The sequence below is a fragment of the Eutrigla gurnardus genome (genome assembly GCF_963514095.1).
Source record: "Eutrigla gurnardus genome assembly, chromosome: 20".
Lineage (NCBI taxonomy): Eukaryota > Metazoa > Chordata > Actinopteri > Perciformes > Triglidae > Eutrigla > Eutrigla gurnardus.
The window spans coordinates 15,764,475-15,782,479 of NC_139931.1; the positions used below are offsets into that span (position 1 = coordinate 15,764,475).

Below are 18,005 nucleotides of genomic sequence, written 5' to 3' on the forward strand. Positions count from 1 at the left end.
GACTGTCAAGGTACCAACACAACGATGTACAAATACTCCATTACAGTTTTTCAGAGCTGAGCTCCTATATCAGCCCATATAGGTCTCATGTTTTACCTGTATGACTCACCAGTTGATGCTTATCATCTGTGGAGGTTCAGGTATAAAATCTGAGCAGAATAAATGTAGTAGAAGTAAATGAATGTGACGGGCTAGAAGTATAATATAACATTTCTCTTCATGTTGCTGTCTTGTGTGTCTGCAGGTGTGAGGTGTCTCTGTGCTGTAAACCAGGAAGCAGCTCAGACTGGAGGTCCTACAAGCCGTCCCCAGGCCAGGTCCAGCCTCTGCACCCATCCTACTGCTCCCTGCTCTGCCTCCCCATCACCTCTTTCTCCGGCTCATATCCCTGACACACGCCCAACGAATCCACGGACGTCTGAATCGACGGTGAAATTGATGCAGTAGCAACAATAAAGGAGGCATTTATCATTTAGTTCCTGTTTATCCTGTAGCTGATGTGGAGGCGTGTCACGTTGTGATTGGACGGAGGGGTGAGGGAGTTTCTTTTTTCCCCTCATCACATCGAGCAGGTGGCATGACACGGATTACTTGATTACCGCTGTGTACGATCTGTTGATCCACAACAGATTCAAATGTTTTTTTTATGTGTGTAAAATAAGCTATTTATTTTGTGAAAGTGATGAAATGTGTTTGTTTTTTTACTCTTTTTTTCAGAAAATGATTGTGTTCTTGTAGTTCACACAACTGCAATAAAAGCATCCTTCAGTCATTTGTGTTGAGTTGTTCTCATCGTGCAGACAGTCACTTCCTCCTATGCGTCACCTGTCTCACTCCCACTAGAGACACTACCTCCCATTCATCTCTCCACTCAACCGGCAGCTCACAACATTTAGACAGACGGACGATGGTGAACTCTGGATGTCTGCCGTGATTTTCTACTTCACCTGATGTTTCTACAGTTTTCAGGTTGCAGGTGCAATTCAGTCGTTGTTTGAGTTCCCAGGGGAAATACGACATACGGTCTGTTTCAACTGAGTATTGGCAGATTTCAGCTTTCATCCTTTCTCTGGTATCCTGAGATTCGAAAGAGCACAGAAGATGGTTGATCCCACCAGTGAGTAGACATGACTGTGTGCCTGACACTTTGGAACAGTAGGATGTTTTTCCCTGAATGTGGCGATGATAGAAACGAGCTGTGTGATCTTCACTTTCAGCTGGCGTGGCTCTCAGGACGTTGTTCAGCAACGTCCAGGCTCTTCTCAAAGAGATGAGCGGCCAAAGTGCTTCAGGAAAAGGTAGCTACAACTCAGGACATCAGACACTTCGGTAACAGAAAAGCATTAAAAATGTTATTATTTAAGTGTCCTTACGTCTAAATGTTTTAGATATAAATAAATATAAGGGTATGTTCCCCAGCCAAGTAGCTTAGCTTAGCATAAAGACGGGAAACGCGAAACAGTTAAAGTCTGAAGGTAATAAACTGAAGTTCACATATTAATATGTCACATCTTGTTTGTTTAATCTGTTGATTTTGTGACCTTTAAACAGGGCCATTCTAGCTGTTTCCTGTTTTTTTAACAGACTTTTTGCTAAGCTACGCTAACATCTGCTGGTTGTAGCCTTACATGAGACTGTTATCAATCTCTTCATATCTCTCAACAAGGAAGCAGATGAGCACTCGGATCAAATTGTGCACCTATTTAACTATATATAATAAAAGATCAAATATAGTACATCAATTTATTTGTATTTTTAGATCAAAATCCAACATCTTTTTCTACCTGGTAAACAAAATATGACGCGTGCTCTCAAACGGAGCCAACCAACAACCTCCATCAATCTGCAGCCTCCACAGAGGTGGAGAAGGTCACAATGTGCACACTGCAGTGAACTAGCTGTCTGTCTGCTCTGCAGGACTGCTGCGATGGAGTCTTCAGAAGAAGCTGGAGGCCAGGCCGTCCTGCAGCGTGACGCTGATCCGAGTGCTGGTCAAAGAGCTGGACAAGCTCCTACACGTGAAAAAAACGCCATCCTACGCACACGCCATCCCGCTGCTGCACACGCTCCACTGTGTGGTCATGCAGGTAAGACACCTGTGTGACTCTTGGTACAGGCGTAAAAGCAGAAGAGGACACACATGTGCGTCATATGATAATGAGGTGATTGCAGTGAATTTCGTGATAATCGTGATATCGTCACATCTAGCTTGATTTAAATAATACAGCATAATAATAAAAATGTATGAATCCTTCATTCATGAGGGGAGGCCTTATGATTTATGATCATCGTATTTAAGATTATTTCATTGGTTTTCACTTAAAAAAGTCTTATCTGTGACACAATAACAATATTTGTTTCTTAACAAAATATGAAGTGATTCTAGTATGTTTGAGTGCCATTTTAAGAGTTTTCAGCATATTTCGATGATTACGTCTTCAATCACAATGGTTTTGGCCAGGACGATGGCATACCTTTGTCGAACACACAATTGAATATGCATGATGAGTAGTATTTTTTATGTCGTATTGTTGGTTCTGTACGTTCCAGTCCAGCGTCATGATTCCCACCAGCGTTCAGCAGACGGTGCATGAGTGCTTGATGAGCCTGCTGACATTCCCGTCTCCTTACTCCGCTGTGGCCCTCAGCACTCTGAGGAGCCTCGAGATGGAGATGACCACACCAGGTATCATAATCATAATGGTTTGAAAATCAACACAGTAGTTTTAAGTAACATCAGTCCTTTTCCCCAGAATTTTCGTTAATTTATATCACTTGCCGGATGTTTTCTTCCCACATCAGGCTCCTTATATCAGAGGAGAGTCACTGCAGAGCGAAACTTGAAGCATTTCACCTCGCAGGAAAAGTGAGTGTTTAAATGACGGCTGGGATTAAAATGGTGCCGAGGTGAACTCTTTGACCACTTCCTCCCTGTCTGCTGATTGGCTCCAGGGTGTTGGTGCTCGCTGACCCCGCTGTGTTTTCTGCTCCACTGGAGGCGTCGGTCAGAGTGCTGTTGGGGGCGTCCGGCTTTCTCTGGAACAATTCAGCCGTGGAGAGAAATGTGCTGCTGCATGTGCTGCAGAGGGCGCTGGGGCCGAGCTGCCAGAGCTCCAGACTGGCTCAGGCTCTGGAGGTAAGGTCATGAAGATGTCGGGTATGGGTGTAATGTCAGTCAGTTGATTGATAGGCTCCCCACTGAAACATCTCAACGTCATTTTCACCATTTAAATGAGGTACATATATCATGGTCCCCAGAGGATGAATCCTCATAACTATGGTGATCCCTTACTTTTCATCTACCATCCCCGGCATTTAATTTCTTTACTTAAATTGATAAGAATCTGGAAAATCTACCTGATCAATTTGCTCAAAATTGTGTGCAGACGTTCATAGTTCCCAGAGGATGGATCCTGTTGGCTTTAGTGAACCCTGACTTTTTCTCTGGCGGTGGATGATTTTGGTTGAAATGCCATGAAATTATGAAATATTACACCAGCTGAACTTTGCCATGCTAGTGTTAGCATTAAGATCGAAGCTTATTTCTCACTGAACTATATAAATAACCGACATCAGCGTCTGCAATCAGCATTTCCCGTTTTTAAACCAGATAGCGCTCCTCTTGTATATTTCAGGCTTTAGGGGAACAGTTAGTGGAAACATATTTCCAGGAAGTGGTTCTCGCCGTGGAGGAAAGCGTGAAGCGTGGTGCAGGCGGTCGTGCGAGCTATCTGAACAAACTGCAACACGTATACGGAGACATCATGACTTCTTTGGAGGCCAAAGGCTCGGCAAGAACCGAGCCGGATCGTGGATCCGTGTGCGGCGCCGCGATGCCCCCTCCGGAGATCAACTTCCTCTTGTGGCGTGACGAAGAGGAACTTTGTGAGTCGGCCCAGTGAACAAGAGTTGCCACAACTTTATATTTCTGTCAATAACAGATCTAGTTGCTGCAGTAAAACAAAGTACATTCAATGTATGTTACCTGAAGGGAATCAGCTGGCAAGCTTGGCCGTGTGTTCCTGCTCGACCTCAACCGCCGCCGATGAAGAAGAAGAGAAGAACACAAATCCATCGATCACACGGAGAAACGCCCTCAAGACCACAAAGGCAGCAGATAAGCTGAGCCTGATGAGCGAGAAGATGGACGCCTCTCCTGGAAGTGCCCCTGTTCTTCACGGAGACGGGAGGCGCCACGTGGCGCGGGTGGTGGTGCTGGGGGACGACCGCGTGCTGGGGAGACTCGCCCGGGCTTATCGCTCGATAAGGTGAGCGGCTGCTTCGTTGTGGATGCCAAATAATGTGACGGCACTCGAGTACTCGGCTTCCTATGAATGTTTCCCGTGTGCTTCCAAACAGAGAACGAGAGTCCAAACATGTGATCTTGACCAATAAATTGAACCTACGGTTTTACTACATCCCGGTCACTGACGTGGAGGCTTCGCTCAGTTCACCTGTGAGTCCCACGAAGCCACTGACTGCTATATATAGAATATTTAATACATATATGACCCTGCAGCACCTGTTCTTTCTCACAGGATAGCACGGGTCCCAAAGGAGAACGGTTGTCTCTGGCCTCCTTCCTGGGACGAGTGGATCCGTGGTACAACAGCAACATCACCAGTCTGGGAGCTGCCATCTCCAAACTGGCTGGGACGGTAACCATGGAGATTCTGTGGGGTTGCACTTTAGCTTACTGCTAACATCAACATGCTAACGTGTCTGATACCTTATTGATCTTTAATGTCTCTACTGCAGCACTCGAATCCCAGCCAGCCCCCGGAGCAGAGCCTCTTCCTACTGGACACCCTGTGTTACTACCTCCGCTGTGGGACGCAGCCGGTCCACCTGCCGCTCTACTCAGTTAAGGTCTCTAAATGAACATCATGCTGGACTAAAGAAGACTTGGATTTGGAGATTGAGACCATAAACTCATGTTTACAATGTTTTCTCATTGTCTTCCATATAATCATACATCTTTTTACAACCAGAGGAGTCGCCCCCTGATGGCCAGTAGAGAGAATGCACGTTTAAGGCACTTAAGCATACATGTTATGTAACGTAGATTATGGTAGATGCTGTCAATTGTGTTGGTGATTAATTGATGGCAGACAGTCACTTCCTGTTTGATGAACTTACAGTGTGTGTTTAGGTGACCCGCTCCAGCTGTGATGTGGCCGAGGACGTGTTTGTGTCCCATCTGGAGGTCGACATCCTTCAAGAAAAATCCTCAAGTATGTGTCAGTGTGTGTGTGTGTGTGTGTGTGTGTGTTGTGTGTGTGTGTGTGTGTGTGTGTGTGTGTGTGTGTGTGTGTGTGCGTGTGTGTGTGTGTGTGTGTGTGTGTGTGTGTGTGTGTGTCGTGTGTGTGTGTGCGTGTGTGTGCGTGTGTGTGTGTGTGTGTGTGTGTGCGTGTGTGTGTGTGTGTGTGTGTGTGTGTGTGTGTGTGTCGTGTGTGTGTGTGTGTGCGTGTGTGTGTGTGTGTGTGTGTGTGTGTGCTCTGTGGACGCTGCCATGACTGTGCCAACATTCTAGTTATATAAAATGAGGTGTGGTCTTTGACAGAGGAGGCCGCTGCACGCCGAAAGAAGCCGTCAGTGAAAGTCTTTGGGTCGGTCACTTATACGAAGGTGTGTTCCTCATCGTTATGAGTCACTATAAATACTTTCTATTAATTATTAGCAGGATACGGCCTAACCATCAATCATACCACAGATCTCTTTAAGCAAACGAGAAGTTGTAACGGTCGAGGCGCCCATGACATGCGGCGTGCTGATCACATCAGAGCCCACGGCCGTAACATCAGGTGAACCTTTTTGGATTCATATTTAGTTTATAGAAATATTCCAACGCAGGGAATGCAAAAATAATCTTCATGACTTTGTGCAGGCGAGGATCACCTTACTGTCACGTTTGACGGTTTCAACCCAGGACACAACCCAGTAAGAAGTTTATACCTCTACTTAGGAAAAAATGATCATTGCTCCTTTCATTTGAAGTCCTTTTTAGAGCCGTATTATATGTTTGATTATAGACGATCCGAACGCAGAACATCAGCATCAGGACGCTGCAGCATCCAACACTCTCCATCTGCCTGGACAAAGACTCCCGTAGTACATACACTGACGTTCAAAGGTCACTCACACAAATGAATCCACAACGGTTATGTTTTGCATTTTCTCTGCACCTTAAGCAAATCAAAAGTGACACGATGTCATGTGATCCTTTTACAGGGTGGACATTTCTCCGTGTTCAGATCCGGCTTGGTTTGGGTTCGCGGACGAGCAAGAGCTGCTGTTGAGCAAATATCTAGACAAAGTCCTGTCGCTGCCCGTCGTCACCTTCACTGGCGTCACCCTCTGAGCGATCCACTTCCTGTGTACAGATAACGCCCCCTGCTGCATGTAATGCTCTATCAGCAACAAAGCCAATGTACCAAGTCTAAGTTTGTCAAATGTTTGCCATCTGCTCATAAATGCTGCTGTCTTCTAGTCATTCATTGTTATAATATGGTAACTAGTTCTCTCAACATGTCGACGGCTGAGTTCACAGCTAACGCTGCTAACACAGCAAACAATGGCAAAAGTGCTGACAGAGCAAAGATGGTGTTTACCTGAGGAGGAACCGGAGGATGAATGACGACACTTGTTGTGATCATTTGCTTCACTTCGACTCCTTCCATGTTCCAGCTGATTTATTGTCATGTACATCAACGTGTGACACATTAGTTTATGTATTAATTAATGATCCATGACGTGTGAACTAAAAACAGAAACAAAATAGTGATCAACAGGAATTCATGGTGAATCCTGTGTTAAATCTCTAACTAAATACATTTAGTCAAGTATCTGTCTTCGTTTTTTAATTGTATATATACAACTCTCTGAATGGGGTACTTATAAAGTACATTTTGCTGCTAACACTTTTGTATTTTTACTTAATCATTTTTACCTTGGTTTTTAAAATGTATTATTAAGTGTTACCGTTATTTTACTATAAGCCTGTTGTGATTAAAATGTCCTTGTATTGCATTTATTGTTACAAATTCTCTGTTTGCAGTGAGGGAACACACATAAGGATGGGAATTTGAGTTGGTGTTGTGTGCTGAATGTGAAAACATAGTAAATGAATTAAACTGAATATTTTTTTTCCGGTGTGAAAGAGTGGCTTTTATTTTGAAGGAAAGTTGTCATGTTTCCCATCACAGCGGTTGAACTACAATACTTGTTATTTTAGATTCAGTCCCAGCGCGATGATCTCTCCCTGTGGTGCACCGAGTACTCCGCGCCGCGAGGGGGCGCTGTGGCCAGGTGGCCGCCTCACCAGGTGTAAACTTTCCTCGCCGTCACCGTCTGCACGGTAACAGGTGTCTCTGCGCGAGACGCGAAAAGCGACCACATCGCGGAGGGAACGCAGCCGTCGGAGGTGGAAGATGACCGGGAGGAAAGTTTGAAGAGCTTTGACGCGGTCGGAGGTCAGAAGGTAAATGTGCAACCATTAAATTTAATTTTGTTATCTGACAGCGTTGCCGTGACGTGGACATAGTCCAGCAGGGAACAGGTGCGTCCACTTCTCAGCTGTTAAATAACTTCTTCCTTCTTTTCTCTGCTTGTTGAACCACTTTTTCTTTTAGGACGCTCATTGTAATTTACCGAAATTAAAAATCATAAATGTGAATTAATGTATGCAGTTAATCTAAGATGTATTCAGTTTTATAATGTTTTCTTTTATTAAGATAGAAAAAGGATTTGAGAATTGCTGTTTTCATAATTTTTTCAAGCAAAAATAGTGAAAATAGTTTTTAGCCTCTGATATGATTAGATAAGATTTTCTTTGCCATACGAGGCTAAATTAAATATATTTTGGTTTTGATATTGGAAGGCACCACGTTTGGCTCTGACATGGTTTCTATTCCACATTTCATACACTGATCGATTAATGATGTGAAGCCCTCGTAAGCAGCCTGAAAACAAACAGCACTGATGCCTTTAAAATGATATTTCCAGCAGATACGTCGCATTTAAGGACAGGTCTGTTCTGTTAACTATAGAGTTTCCATCTCTCCGTCTTGTCTCGTGTCTCCCAGTTTAAACCCACCAGCTGCCCCATGTGACACCCATCAGGAGAGACCGTGAGTCATGATGCGGAACGAGCAGATCGACACCAGGCGAGCCCTCGCTCTGGCCAGCGTCTTCGGCTTCCTGTGCTCCTGCTCCAGAGCCTGCCTGCTCCCCTTCCTCACCCTGTACTTCAGACAGCTGGGTCTGACTCCCGCCATGACGGGCATCGTCATGGGTACCAAGCACCTCATATCGCTGGTCTGGTGCCCCGTGGCGAGCCTGCTCTCCAAACACTACAACAAGAGGCGAGTGGTGATCAACGTCTCCCTGGTGTGTTCGGCGGCGGCGGCCCTGGTTCTGCTGCTCATCCCGCCTACAGCACACGCCGGCAACTGTAACGCTTCTGATCCGGGTAGCGGTCCAACCCAAAGTCTGGGTGCTCACCTGCTCAGGAGCAGCGTCGCACCGGCTACATCCTCAGCAGGAAGTCAGCCTGATCTCCACACATCTGCTGGGTCTCAGTCTGCTGCAGCTTCTCCCGCAGAGACACTCGCTCACACGGAACCCGCCACCGCTGTGACCATTCATCAACGGAATGAATCCCATCCTCCGCTGGCACACAGCAACGTCACCCACCACAACGCCAGCTCTTCAGCTGCTCCGGCGAGGAATAAGAGGTCAAAGGTCAGATCAGAAGAACAGCTCAGGGAGAAGACGGCGGAGGGGCATTTTGAGTTCCTGGGCTCGCTGAAGGCGATGGACCCTCAACACCAGCTCTTCTTCCTGATCCTCATCGCCGTGTCCGTGTGGGAGTCTGTGTCGGCCCCTCTGGATTGGACGGCTGAAGACGGCCTGTACGAGTATCTCGACTTCGCCGACGCCTCGGACCGCTACAGCGGCACGGAGACGTGGAGGTTACTGGGCGCGGCGTGTGGCGTTGGAGGTGCGGGCCTGCTGGTCAGCCAGTTAAGCTGCCTCATAGCTGGTCAGATGCCCAGGAGCGCCGTGCACTTCTACTGCTACGCTGGTCTGGCGGCGCTGGCGCTTCCCGTGGCTGCCCACCTCCCTCTCTACCTGAACAAGAAGCGAGACCGGGCCGACGGGCTCCTCAAAGCCGTGAAGCTGGTGCGCGGCTCCCCACGCGCTCTCCTCTGCGCCGTCACCACCCTGCTGGTCGGGGCGGCGTGCGCCGCCGTGGACAACTTCCTCCTGTGGCAGATGCAGGACCACGGGAGCACAGAGCTGCACATGGGGACGTCTCTGGCCCTCGCCGTGCTCTCGCAGGCCTCCTTCCCTCTGCTGGCCGGCCCAGTGTCCAAACTCCTCAGCCCGGGGAGCGTGCTCGCCGCAGGGGCCGCCAGCCTCGGGTTGCAGTGCTTCTATTACTCCTTCCTCTGGGGCCCGTGGGCCGCGACGCCTGTCCAGGTTTTGAGCTGTTTCAGCAGCGGGGCCCTCTGGTGGGCAGTGAGGGCCCAGTGTGAGGACGTGGCCACGCCGGGAGCCACGAGGGCCGTGAGGCGGGTCTACAGCACTCTGCTCCTGCACCTGGGGAGCGGGCTGGGGAGCGTCGCCGGCGGCTTTGTGGTCCAGAGGTTCGGGCTGACGTGGCTGTTCAGAGGAGCGGCGGTGTGTGTGATGGCGTGGTGTGTGTGTCTGCCTCTGCTCCAGTGGAAAGCCCCCCGCCAACGCAGGATCAACTATTCTCGCCTTTTGGCGGCTGGTGCAAGTGAAGCCAGCGACTCTGAGTCGGAGCAGGAGAGGGACTGGCTTGAAAAAGCGATGGATGACGACAGAAGCAACAACAACTACGGAAGGAGGATAAATCACTGAACTCGTTAATGTGAAGGAACACGACACAGTTAGACATCACTCTTCATCACTAAGCCCAAACCAGGATTGTTGATCTCACTGGAATATTAGTGCTGACACATAACTCTCATTGTACTTTTCCATCAGAATCGGTCCACATGTTAGTCGGCTGGACTTCCTCTCTGTGTCCCCTGAGCCGACACAAACGCTCATTAGCATAAGCAATCTTCTTCTTCTTCTTAAGCAAACACGGAAGCAGGATTAGCGGAGGGCAGAAGACGGACTCGGCCCCGCCCGGCAGGTTCAACATGAACACAGAGGCCTCGCTCTCAGAGTGTAAACACAAAGACGTGTGCACAAGGTGAGGCCGAACCACAGCGGCTTCCTGTTTTCACCGTGCCATCTGTTAATCAGTTAGGCGTGTTCAGCCGCGGCGAGTTCAGAACTAGATTCTGGTTTTACGCAGACCGGTTTGCCTGAAACTCGTCAGTAAAATGTTTTGTCTAATCTGTGTTTCAAAGTGAGTTTCCTCGTGTCAAATGAGCCACTTTGGGCCCTGAGGAAACCAGCAGAATAAATTATAAGGTGGATTACACATAATCGTACACAGTGAGGTCAAATGAACATGGATGTAAAAGGCTCCCTCATGTAATGTGCATCTACTGTATGTTGTATGACCTGTTACATGCCTGAGTACTGTGAAGAGTAAACTTTTCATGCTGAAAGGATCCCCCGGTGTTCGACTCTCCAGTATTTGCAATCAATAAATACCCTTCCGCTCCATATGAAGGGCGTTCAGCAGCCAAAAGAAATGTTTGCTCCGGATTCAAGTCATGCGAGTTTAGAGAAACACGTTCAGAGTCGTTGCTCACCAGCTGTGTGAACAGAAGTGACTCTGTGTGTGTTTTAATATTCTTCTTCTGTCGTGCATACTGCATGACAAACCCTGTTTTTCTTCTTCTCTGGGCTGCAGACAGACGTACGTTGTACATGAACATCTGGAGGGGCGGGGATACTCAAGTATTGAGTATTTATTACTATTTTACTACATTTTAAAACATATTTCTGTACTTTCTGTTCCTTTCATTTTCAAAACAGGCTTGCTAGATTATAATAATTATATAGATTATTTATTTTTCTTATTAACATGAATTGAGATTCAGTTAGACTTGCAAAAAATAAAATAAAAGTGTCTGTCTGTCAGCATTTATTTTTTCACTTTTACAGTTGAATCCGTACTTGTACCTTTTGTACACAGTATGTGTATTTCTACCTGAGTAGAGGATGTCTGACACCTGCTTTTACCCCAGTAAAAATAGCTCCGATGTAATTCTCCTTGTGTCCTAGCGCGGCTCCGCCAGCAGAGGGCGCCCCCGCAGCGCTGACGTCCACCTCCTCCGGTCCTCCAGTCTATGGTCCGAGTGTGTTGAGCGACTGTTGGCGGCTCTGCTCCCGTTATTCCCTCGCGCTACACGGCCGCGCTGCGTGGACCTCGTCGATACTTTTAATCAATGATTCGGAGAGTCTGAAGGTTTAAAATCAACATGGAGGAAGAGCGCAGACCGTCTCAGCGGCTCGGCTCTGAGGAGGAGACCCGGGAGGACGGCGCGGCGGAGACGTCAGGTGTGTTTGGGTTTAACGGGACGTGGGCTCGGATGGGGAACTTAAGAGAATAAAAGCCCTTCATGTTAAAGTTCAGCAGGGTTTAGACCTCCTGAAGGGGGACCACGGAGGGACCCAGACCTGCAAACCTCAGTTGTTAGCGCAGTGGCGGTTCAATTAATTACGTAGAAGTTACGTCATCGCCCCCCCCCCCCCCCCCTACATGAACAAATTATATGATAATATAAATGTATTCATATTCTAATATAATGCATGTATGATGATGTTTGTATTATGTAATGATTATTTTGCAGTAAAAGCAACGTCAAAATGTTCAAATCAATTAAATCTTGTGTATAAAACTAAACTATCAGATTGTACTTTCAGTTTTATAATAACAAAGTTTAGTGTGCTATGATTTAATAACCCCAGAACTGTGTTTACTTGTGCATACTTCTTGTCTACACATACCTCCTACCCAGTGGCGGTTCTAGACAAATTTTACTGGGGGGGCCAAGGTGGGGCCAATGTTTGATCAGAGGGGCACATTAAAAAATGGAAACAAATGATATTTAAACATAGCGAGATCAGACATTTACAAACTTGATTTTCTTATCGTAGTGAGGAACAACAGTAACACGGTTACGTGCAATAAATCACTTTACGAGATGAAATCGTTTTGCTTACCTTCGCCTCTTGCAACAAGACATTAGCTCCTCTCTTCAAAACTTGTGGCTGCCGTTCTCACTCTCATCTCGCATCCGGCAAGGCAGTGTTTGGGTGCGTCGCTCTAATTATTCCGTGTAGAGCGCTGAGTCACATTAGTTCCGCTTTTGGCGCTAGCGCATAAAATCGTAATAACTTGATCAATTTATTTCATTTTCATTTTATCATTCAGTCAGCTTATTCAGTCAGCTCTGGGGGGGCCACAGGGGGGGCCTGGGACATTTTTACAGGGGCACTGGCCCCTGTAGGCCCCCGTGTAGAACCGCCACTGCTCCTACCCTATAAGTACCTGGGTCTGTAATTCCCAAAGTTCAAAGTGTCACACAATTGAATTTGTTGATAATTATAAAAGAAAATGTCTCATAAAATGGTGAAAATGTGTGTCTTTGTAGTCGTCTGTGGTAAATTTGAATCTTGGCGGTTGGTACGTGTCTCTTTGAGTGGTGTGTCAAGCGAAGGCCAGTGGGGCCCCTGATACAGTAATCCACCCACTCTCGATGGGGACATTTTATTTTGTTCCTCTCAAGGCTCAGATCTCCGTTTGTCCCATTGTACATCTGTCTTCTCTGTAATACCATGTGTAATACCATCATTTATTTTATTGCTTTCTATTATACTGCGTGAACCGCATGCTGGACTACAACACGTCGAATTAAAGAAAATGTATTAATCATTGTTATTATAAAAACATTTGACTTAATTCTTGGAGGGGAAACACATGCAGCCCTGATATTCCCAGTGCTCCGGCGTGCGTGATTGTAATTTGATTGTCGTTTCACACAAGGTCAGGTAATTAAAGCCGATCCAAGCTCTGACGGATGACTCATCGCTCTGAGGTGAGGAGGAGGAGGCTGCAGGTGGCGTATCCACGGAGCTCTGATCAGATCCTAGCAGGGGGGTTGAGTTTGTTCCAGGGTTGGTTTAATGTTTGGAGCTGAACTAGGATCACTGCAGGTTTATTAACTTGAAGATTTCCTTCATGAGTCTGTTTGGAACCGACGGAGGTCGTTTATTGGACACAATGAGTGCAATGAATTACTCCAATTAACCAAATTAAGATGCAATGAAAGATGGACAGGAACACTATTCCATTGTTTTAAAAAAAATGTTTTAAAGCAACAGTTCAGAGTGGGTCGATCACACAATCCTCTGTACGCTAAATATGAAGATAGCGCCTCCCACAAGTTATCTTAGGTTAGCATAAAGACTGGAAACGGCTAACCTGGCCAAAAATAATATGTGTTAATTAGTGTGCTTTGGGGCTGGTAGATTTGTAATAAGTAGACAGAGACAGGCAAGTTGTTTTTAACGTGTTAATGCTAAGCTATGCTAAGTGGCTGCTGGCTGTATCGATCTTCTCATCTAACTCAGCCTGTAATAGTGAAAATGTGTTACCTTAAAGGAAACAGGAAAAGACAGTAAAACAGCCACAGTGATGTGTAAGTAGAGGAAGAATTGCCAGCTTCAATTTTCACAATAAATCTGTGGATTATAATTTGACTGTGCTTCATTTGTGGTGGTTTTGTCATTTGGTTTGATGATGCACATTTCGTCCTTGAATCTTATCAAAGAAATCTCCTCACCTCATGATCGCCTGTCTTTCAGAGGAGGACGTCGTCTCGATGGCCGACTCCACGTTTACCATCGAGGACATCGAAGGAGAACTGTGCAAGATCGAGCGGATAAGAGACATCCTCGTTCGGAGGGAGTCGGAGCTGAGATACATGTAAGATCCACTCTCCTGTTCTGCACATTTAAATAATACAAAACACCCCTATTATGGTCTGAATGCCATAACTATATCTGAGGGTTTTACAAAAAAGTGACATTAGACCGAAGATGATGAATCATGCTTCTCTTTTATTCTGTGATGCTCCACTGAGAGTAAGGCTGTGCAGGGATCTGAACACCACGAGATACGTAGCAGCCCCTCTAGGAATACGAGGCGATGCACCGTGACCGGTGTGCACGAGGCAAGAACGTGCGTGAGGAAAACAGCAGTGCTATTTAAGGTCTCATCCTCGCTTTTGCTTACCTTCCTCGTTATTTTGACACTCGAGGACGGACCGTGATTTCACTTCCATCCAGCTTCATCCATGAAGCCCGACCGTTGAGGGGAGATTTGGTGAAACACAACACAACACTGTTTCACTGATTCATTTTGAATCCTCCGGTTTGTCGTTTTGCCTGTCGCCATCTTGGATTTTTTGCAACAGCAAAAACAACACCAATTAGTCATAATGGCAAACGAAGCGTGGCGGCGTGGCGCTGTAGGCCAAACCAGGAAGTTAGCATCGCACATTTCCCAGTGGATTTGTGCAGAAAAATACGCTTTTTCTCGTTTCTTACAGCCATGTTCAGTCATGACATAATCTTCACAAATAAACACAACTTTTGTACTTTTTGAAGCATGAATGTAGCCAGAAGTCAAGCGCTAACGTTACCACACTGCGATAGTGAGCATGATTTTGTCCTCTCATTTAGCGACATAGCGAAATTAGCAACCACGCTTTCAAAGACACATAAGCTTCAAAATTCACGAGTGACATTCTTACTGAAGTAATTTATGTTGTTGAACAAAACATTCAAGTCTCTGAAGCTTGTATTACAGAAACTCTGCTTTAGACGGTTGCTGTGGCACCGAGACATAAACGAGACAAATCCCATGCAAATATATTTTGAATAAACAGCGTATAAGCCACACTGAAATATATAGGATATACTGCTGAGGTGAAACCTGTTTTTATCAAACCAACAGCCCAGAGTACATATTTCTATCATTTCCCTGTTGTTGTCATCACTGTAATAGCAACACACACACACGCACACACTTGAAACCTGCTTTCGAGTCGGACGGTGAAATGAGATCTGATACTGTCGGGTGTGATTCATCCACAGAGGGCAGCGTGTTATTCATCTGACTGTTTCTGTTTCATAAGCTCCAACAACGTCACCCTTGCCAATATACAGCACATATACAGGTGGAAGCAAATTGCTTTGCTGCTTTTATATGACAATTCTTCCATGTTTTAAAGCCCCTTGAAAACATAGAAATAAAAGAAGCTGATTAGTTTAATTACACTTTTTTTTACACCGCAAAGTAATCTATTCATGGGTTTGTTTTTTTCAGGATGGACGATATCCAGCTCTGCAAAGAAATCACTAGACTGAAGACGGAGCTGCAGAAGCTCGTCTCACTTCCAGGTAACTTCAAAAGCAGTCGCGTCTTATTAAATATACGCTTCTTATTTGCTCTATTGTCTTTGAACCGTGTTTACCTGACGAGCCGCTGCATCTATGATGAGGACCGGAGGGAATTAAATTAAGCACATCTTCAGAATAGGCCAGTTGTAAATAAAATAAAGGACTTTTTCAAAAACTTTACACTTGAATTTTTGTTATATAATATGTATGATTCTATGTTCTTTTATGTGAATAATTGTATGCTGCTGTCTTGAAAAAGAGATTTTGAATCTCAACAGGAAATATTCCTGGAAAATAGAGAAAAGTTAAATGTCTCATTTCTACTTATTTCAGATGAAAGCTTTAGAAGGAGATGTTTGTGGCCTCTAAAGAGTTCAGTAGCTAGGTGGACTACAAAAGTGGCTGTTGATCTATAAAATACCATTATCGCCTTTGATAAAGGTGTTTTAGCTATGCTAGCAGCGTAGCTCTGGGGATAGCAATGTTGGTCTGCCGTTAGCAACCCCTACAACGGCAGTTACCATGGCAAACATTAGACCTGCTAAACACCAGCATGTTAGCATGGACACTGTGTGCGCATGCTAGCATGCTGAGGTTAGCACCCAACTAGCTAGCATGGCAGGAGACGAGCCTGTCTGGCTACATAAACAACAATGAACCAACTGAATATAAAATGTAATATAAATGCAGCAGCATATCAATCATTTGAACTCAAAGAGACGTGAAGCGTTTTGATGTGTGGAAGGACCTTGTGGAGCTGCTTGTGTTGTTTCTTGTGCTTGGTTAGCTCATCACTTTAACACGGTGTTTCTCTGTCATGTGATGGTTGAACAGACCGGGACACGTCCAAGGAGGACGGGGAGAGAGAAGAGAAGCTGCTGCAGCAGATCAACAAGCTGGTGGAGACCAGAGACTTCCTGGTGGACGACGTGGAGTTTGAAAGGCTGAGGTGAGGCTGTTAAATCGATCGACTGAGAGGGCTCAGTGATGCTGTTCCTCGGCACACAGACATTACAGGGCTGTCTCAGTGGGTTTCCGGGAGCAACGGTGTGCACTCTGAAAGGTCTGCATCTTTGGATTGCAGTGATTTAACTTTAAAATGAGCTTTTAGCATGCTGGTCAGTCTGAAGCGCTTCCTAAATGACTTAAATTCAGAACCTCTGCTCTCTGGCTTTGACATGGGACAAATACATCAGTGAGTCTCTAAAAGGTGGAGTCTGATCTCATAAAGCCATCCCCTCTCTGTTTGGTTGCTTGTGGTGCTTTATTTGCTGTCACCACCGACAAGCAGGCAGATGTGAACCAACCTCTTGGTTTGGCATTTTGATTGGTCTCAGAAAGATGGCAGGGATGTGAGAAGCCGAGATGGACCGAGGAGAGGATTTTGTGCAGATGCAGCCGTGAACAACAGCAGATTGACATTATCTCCTGAGGATTTGTCTGCTCCGCCTTTAGCCCGGGTTACTCTCAAGTGCAGCCCAGTGACATTTAACATGATTAGGAAACTCAGCCACATACCAAATAAAAAACGAGGACCCGTTCTCCTCCACAGGGAACGAGAGGAAGACAGAGAAATGGCAGCCTTCTTAGAGTCCAAATTTCCCAAGACTTTGAGTTCAAAAGGTGAGTCCGACCACGTCGTCGTGTGCATGTGCGTCCAATTAAAAGTGATTTATTGTAGCCACCGTTTCTCTCCACTTATGACTAAGAGGACGAAGGTGTTAATGCTTCCCTTGCACCAGCTGTTTGGCCCAACAGAGGACGTCTGATCCAAACACAGAGCAGAGGCGTTCTGCTGCAACTCCAAAGGACATTTTAGTTAGTGAGCTTTAGAGGTGCAGTTTGCTACCTTTGGACGGAGTCAAGCCAGGCTAGCTGTTTCCCCCTGTTTCCAGTCTTTGTGCTAAGCTACAGTGAAGTGTTACAGTGAATAAGAGTTTGGTGTCTCCTTTTACAATCAGGTTCTTTGCCAGAGCGAAAGGTGGCTTCTGAATCCCAGCAGACGTCGGCACCGTTTACCACCAAAACCGGACTCACGCTACTGAAGAACTGCTGCGGCTTCACCTGCTCCATCATGTAACACTCTCTGTGTGTGTTTTACTGTAAGAGATGTATATTATTATTAGTAGTAGTAGTATTATGTGATTTGCTACTGTGAAATGCTGCCTTTGTATGTCTCACAGAAGGGAAGCTGACCCGCTCATCGATATGCGAATGCTTCTTGTTTACAGAACTGAATGTGATTCATTTGATTAATGATTCATTTTAAATATCTTTATTTTTTTATTTATTTTTTATTAGTATCAGTAGTACATCATTTGGTCCATAAAACGGTGCAGTTAGCAGTAGCAGTGCATGGGAGGACAGCTGTATATGGAGGTAATGTAAGATTCCTTTATTATTATTTTATAAATACAATAAAAATGCAGAAAACCAGAGAGCAAAAGATGGTTTTCCTGCTGCAAATATTGTATGTTTGTTTGCTACTCAGTTACTCAGCAGGCCACAAGAGAGTCTGAACCTGAAAGTCTGAGTCTGAAAGTCATTAAGTGACATGCCATTTGTCCCATATGGTCATAATAAATACGGTATCTGCTGTTATTTGG

General features: G+C 45.6%; 4 protein-coding genes across 8 annotated transcripts in view; all 4 read left to right on the plus strand.

Moving 5' to 3' along the window:
• Nucleotides 1-760, plus strand: part of LOC311030801 (phosphoinositide 3-kinase regulatory subunit 5-like) — a gene marked incomplete at its 5' end in the record, with an annotated part of 8,530 nt that extends 7,770 nt beyond the window's left edge. For all 3 annotated transcript variants that reach the window (XM_084036802.1, XM_084036803.1, XM_084036801.1), the window contains one exon: nucleotides 245-760. In XM_084036802.1, coding sequence (XP_083892928.1) covers nucleotides 245-392 — 148 coding nt within the window. In that variant the 3' untranslated portion in view covers nucleotides 393-760. The remainder of the gene's footprint in view (nucleotides 1-244) is intronic.
• Nucleotides 761-931: 171 nt separating this feature from the next.
• Nucleotides 932-7,145, plus strand: pik3r6b (phosphoinositide-3-kinase, regulatory subunit 6b). 2 transcript variants are annotated; one of them, XM_084036813.1, is made up of 17 exons: nucleotides 932-1,117; nucleotides 1,218-1,298; nucleotides 1,918-2,162; nucleotides 2,551-2,686; nucleotides 2,803-2,866; nucleotides 2,953-3,136; nucleotides 3,636-3,885; nucleotides 3,992-4,268; nucleotides 4,360-4,456; nucleotides 4,539-4,658; nucleotides 4,759-4,869; nucleotides 5,153-5,234; nucleotides 5,564-5,628; nucleotides 5,714-5,804; nucleotides 5,888-5,940; nucleotides 6,033-6,133; nucleotides 6,232-7,145. In XM_084036813.1, exons 1-17 carry the CDS (start codon nucleotides 1,102-1,104, stop codon nucleotides 6,359-6,361), a joined length of 2,103 nt encoding a protein of 700 aa, XP_083892939.1. In that variant the 5' UTR covers nucleotides 932-1,101; the 3' UTR covers nucleotides 6,362-7,145. The 2 variants fall into 2 exon arrangements, with proteins under 2 accessions (XP_083892939.1, XP_083892940.1); XM_084036814.1 differs by having other exon boundaries at nucleotides 1,918-2,087.
• A 202-nt stretch (nucleotides 7,146-7,347) lies between these two features.
• mfsd6l (major facilitator superfamily domain containing 6-like) lies at nucleotides 7,348-11,356 on the plus strand. 2 transcript variants are annotated; one of them, XM_084036819.1, is made up of 2 exons: nucleotides 7,348-7,480; nucleotides 8,085-11,356. In XM_084036819.1, the coding sequence occupies exon 2, from the start codon at nucleotides 8,137-8,139 to the stop codon at nucleotides 9,886-9,888; it is 1,752 nt and encodes a 583-aa protein (XP_083892945.1). In that variant the 5' UTR covers nucleotides 7,348-7,480; nucleotides 8,085-8,136; the 3' UTR covers nucleotides 9,889-11,356. The 2 variants fall into 2 exon arrangements, with proteins under 2 accessions (XP_083892945.1, XP_083892946.1); XM_084036820.1 differs by having other exon boundaries at nucleotides 7,359-7,558.
• Nucleotides 11,357-11,369: 13 nt separating this feature from the next.
• Nucleotides 11,370-17,891, plus strand: LOC311030825 (bMERB domain-containing protein 1). Its single transcript, XM_084036843.1, has 6 exons — nucleotides 11,370-11,490; nucleotides 13,801-13,921; nucleotides 15,326-15,399; nucleotides 16,234-16,348; nucleotides 16,952-17,022; nucleotides 17,361-17,891. The coding sequence occupies exons 1-6, from the start codon at nucleotides 11,412-11,414 to the stop codon at nucleotides 17,477-17,479; spliced, it is 579 nt and encodes a 192-aa protein (XP_083892969.1). The 5' UTR covers nucleotides 11,370-11,411; the 3' UTR covers nucleotides 17,480-17,891.
• Nucleotides 17,892-18,005: the final 114 nt, after the last annotated feature.

Coding starts and splice junctions, on each gene's coding strand:
- pik3r6b (XM_084036813.1), top strand. Junction 2,163..2,550: donor GTGCGTCATATGATAATGAG/GTGATTGCAGTG, acceptor TGTACGTTCCAG/TCCAGCGTCATGATTCCCAC. Junction 6,134..6,231: donor ACATACACTGACGTTCAAAG/GTCACTCACACA, acceptor ATCCTTTTACAG/GGTGGACATTTCTCCGTGTT.
- mfsd6l (XM_084036819.1), top strand. CDS start 8,137: ATGATGCGGAACGAGCAGATCGACACCAGGCGAGCCCTCGCTCTGGCC.
- LOC311030825 (XM_084036843.1), top strand. CDS start 11,412: ATGGAGGAAGAGCGCAGACCGTCTCAGCGGCTCGGCTCTGAGGAGGAG. Junction 11,491..13,800: donor CGGCGCGGCGGAGACGTCAG/GTGTGTTTGGGT, acceptor CCTGTCTTTCAG/AGGAGGACGTCGTCTCGATG. Junction 15,400..16,233: donor GAAGCTCGTCTCACTTCCAG/GTAACTTCAAAA, acceptor ATGGTTGAACAG/ACCGGGACACGTCCAAGGAG.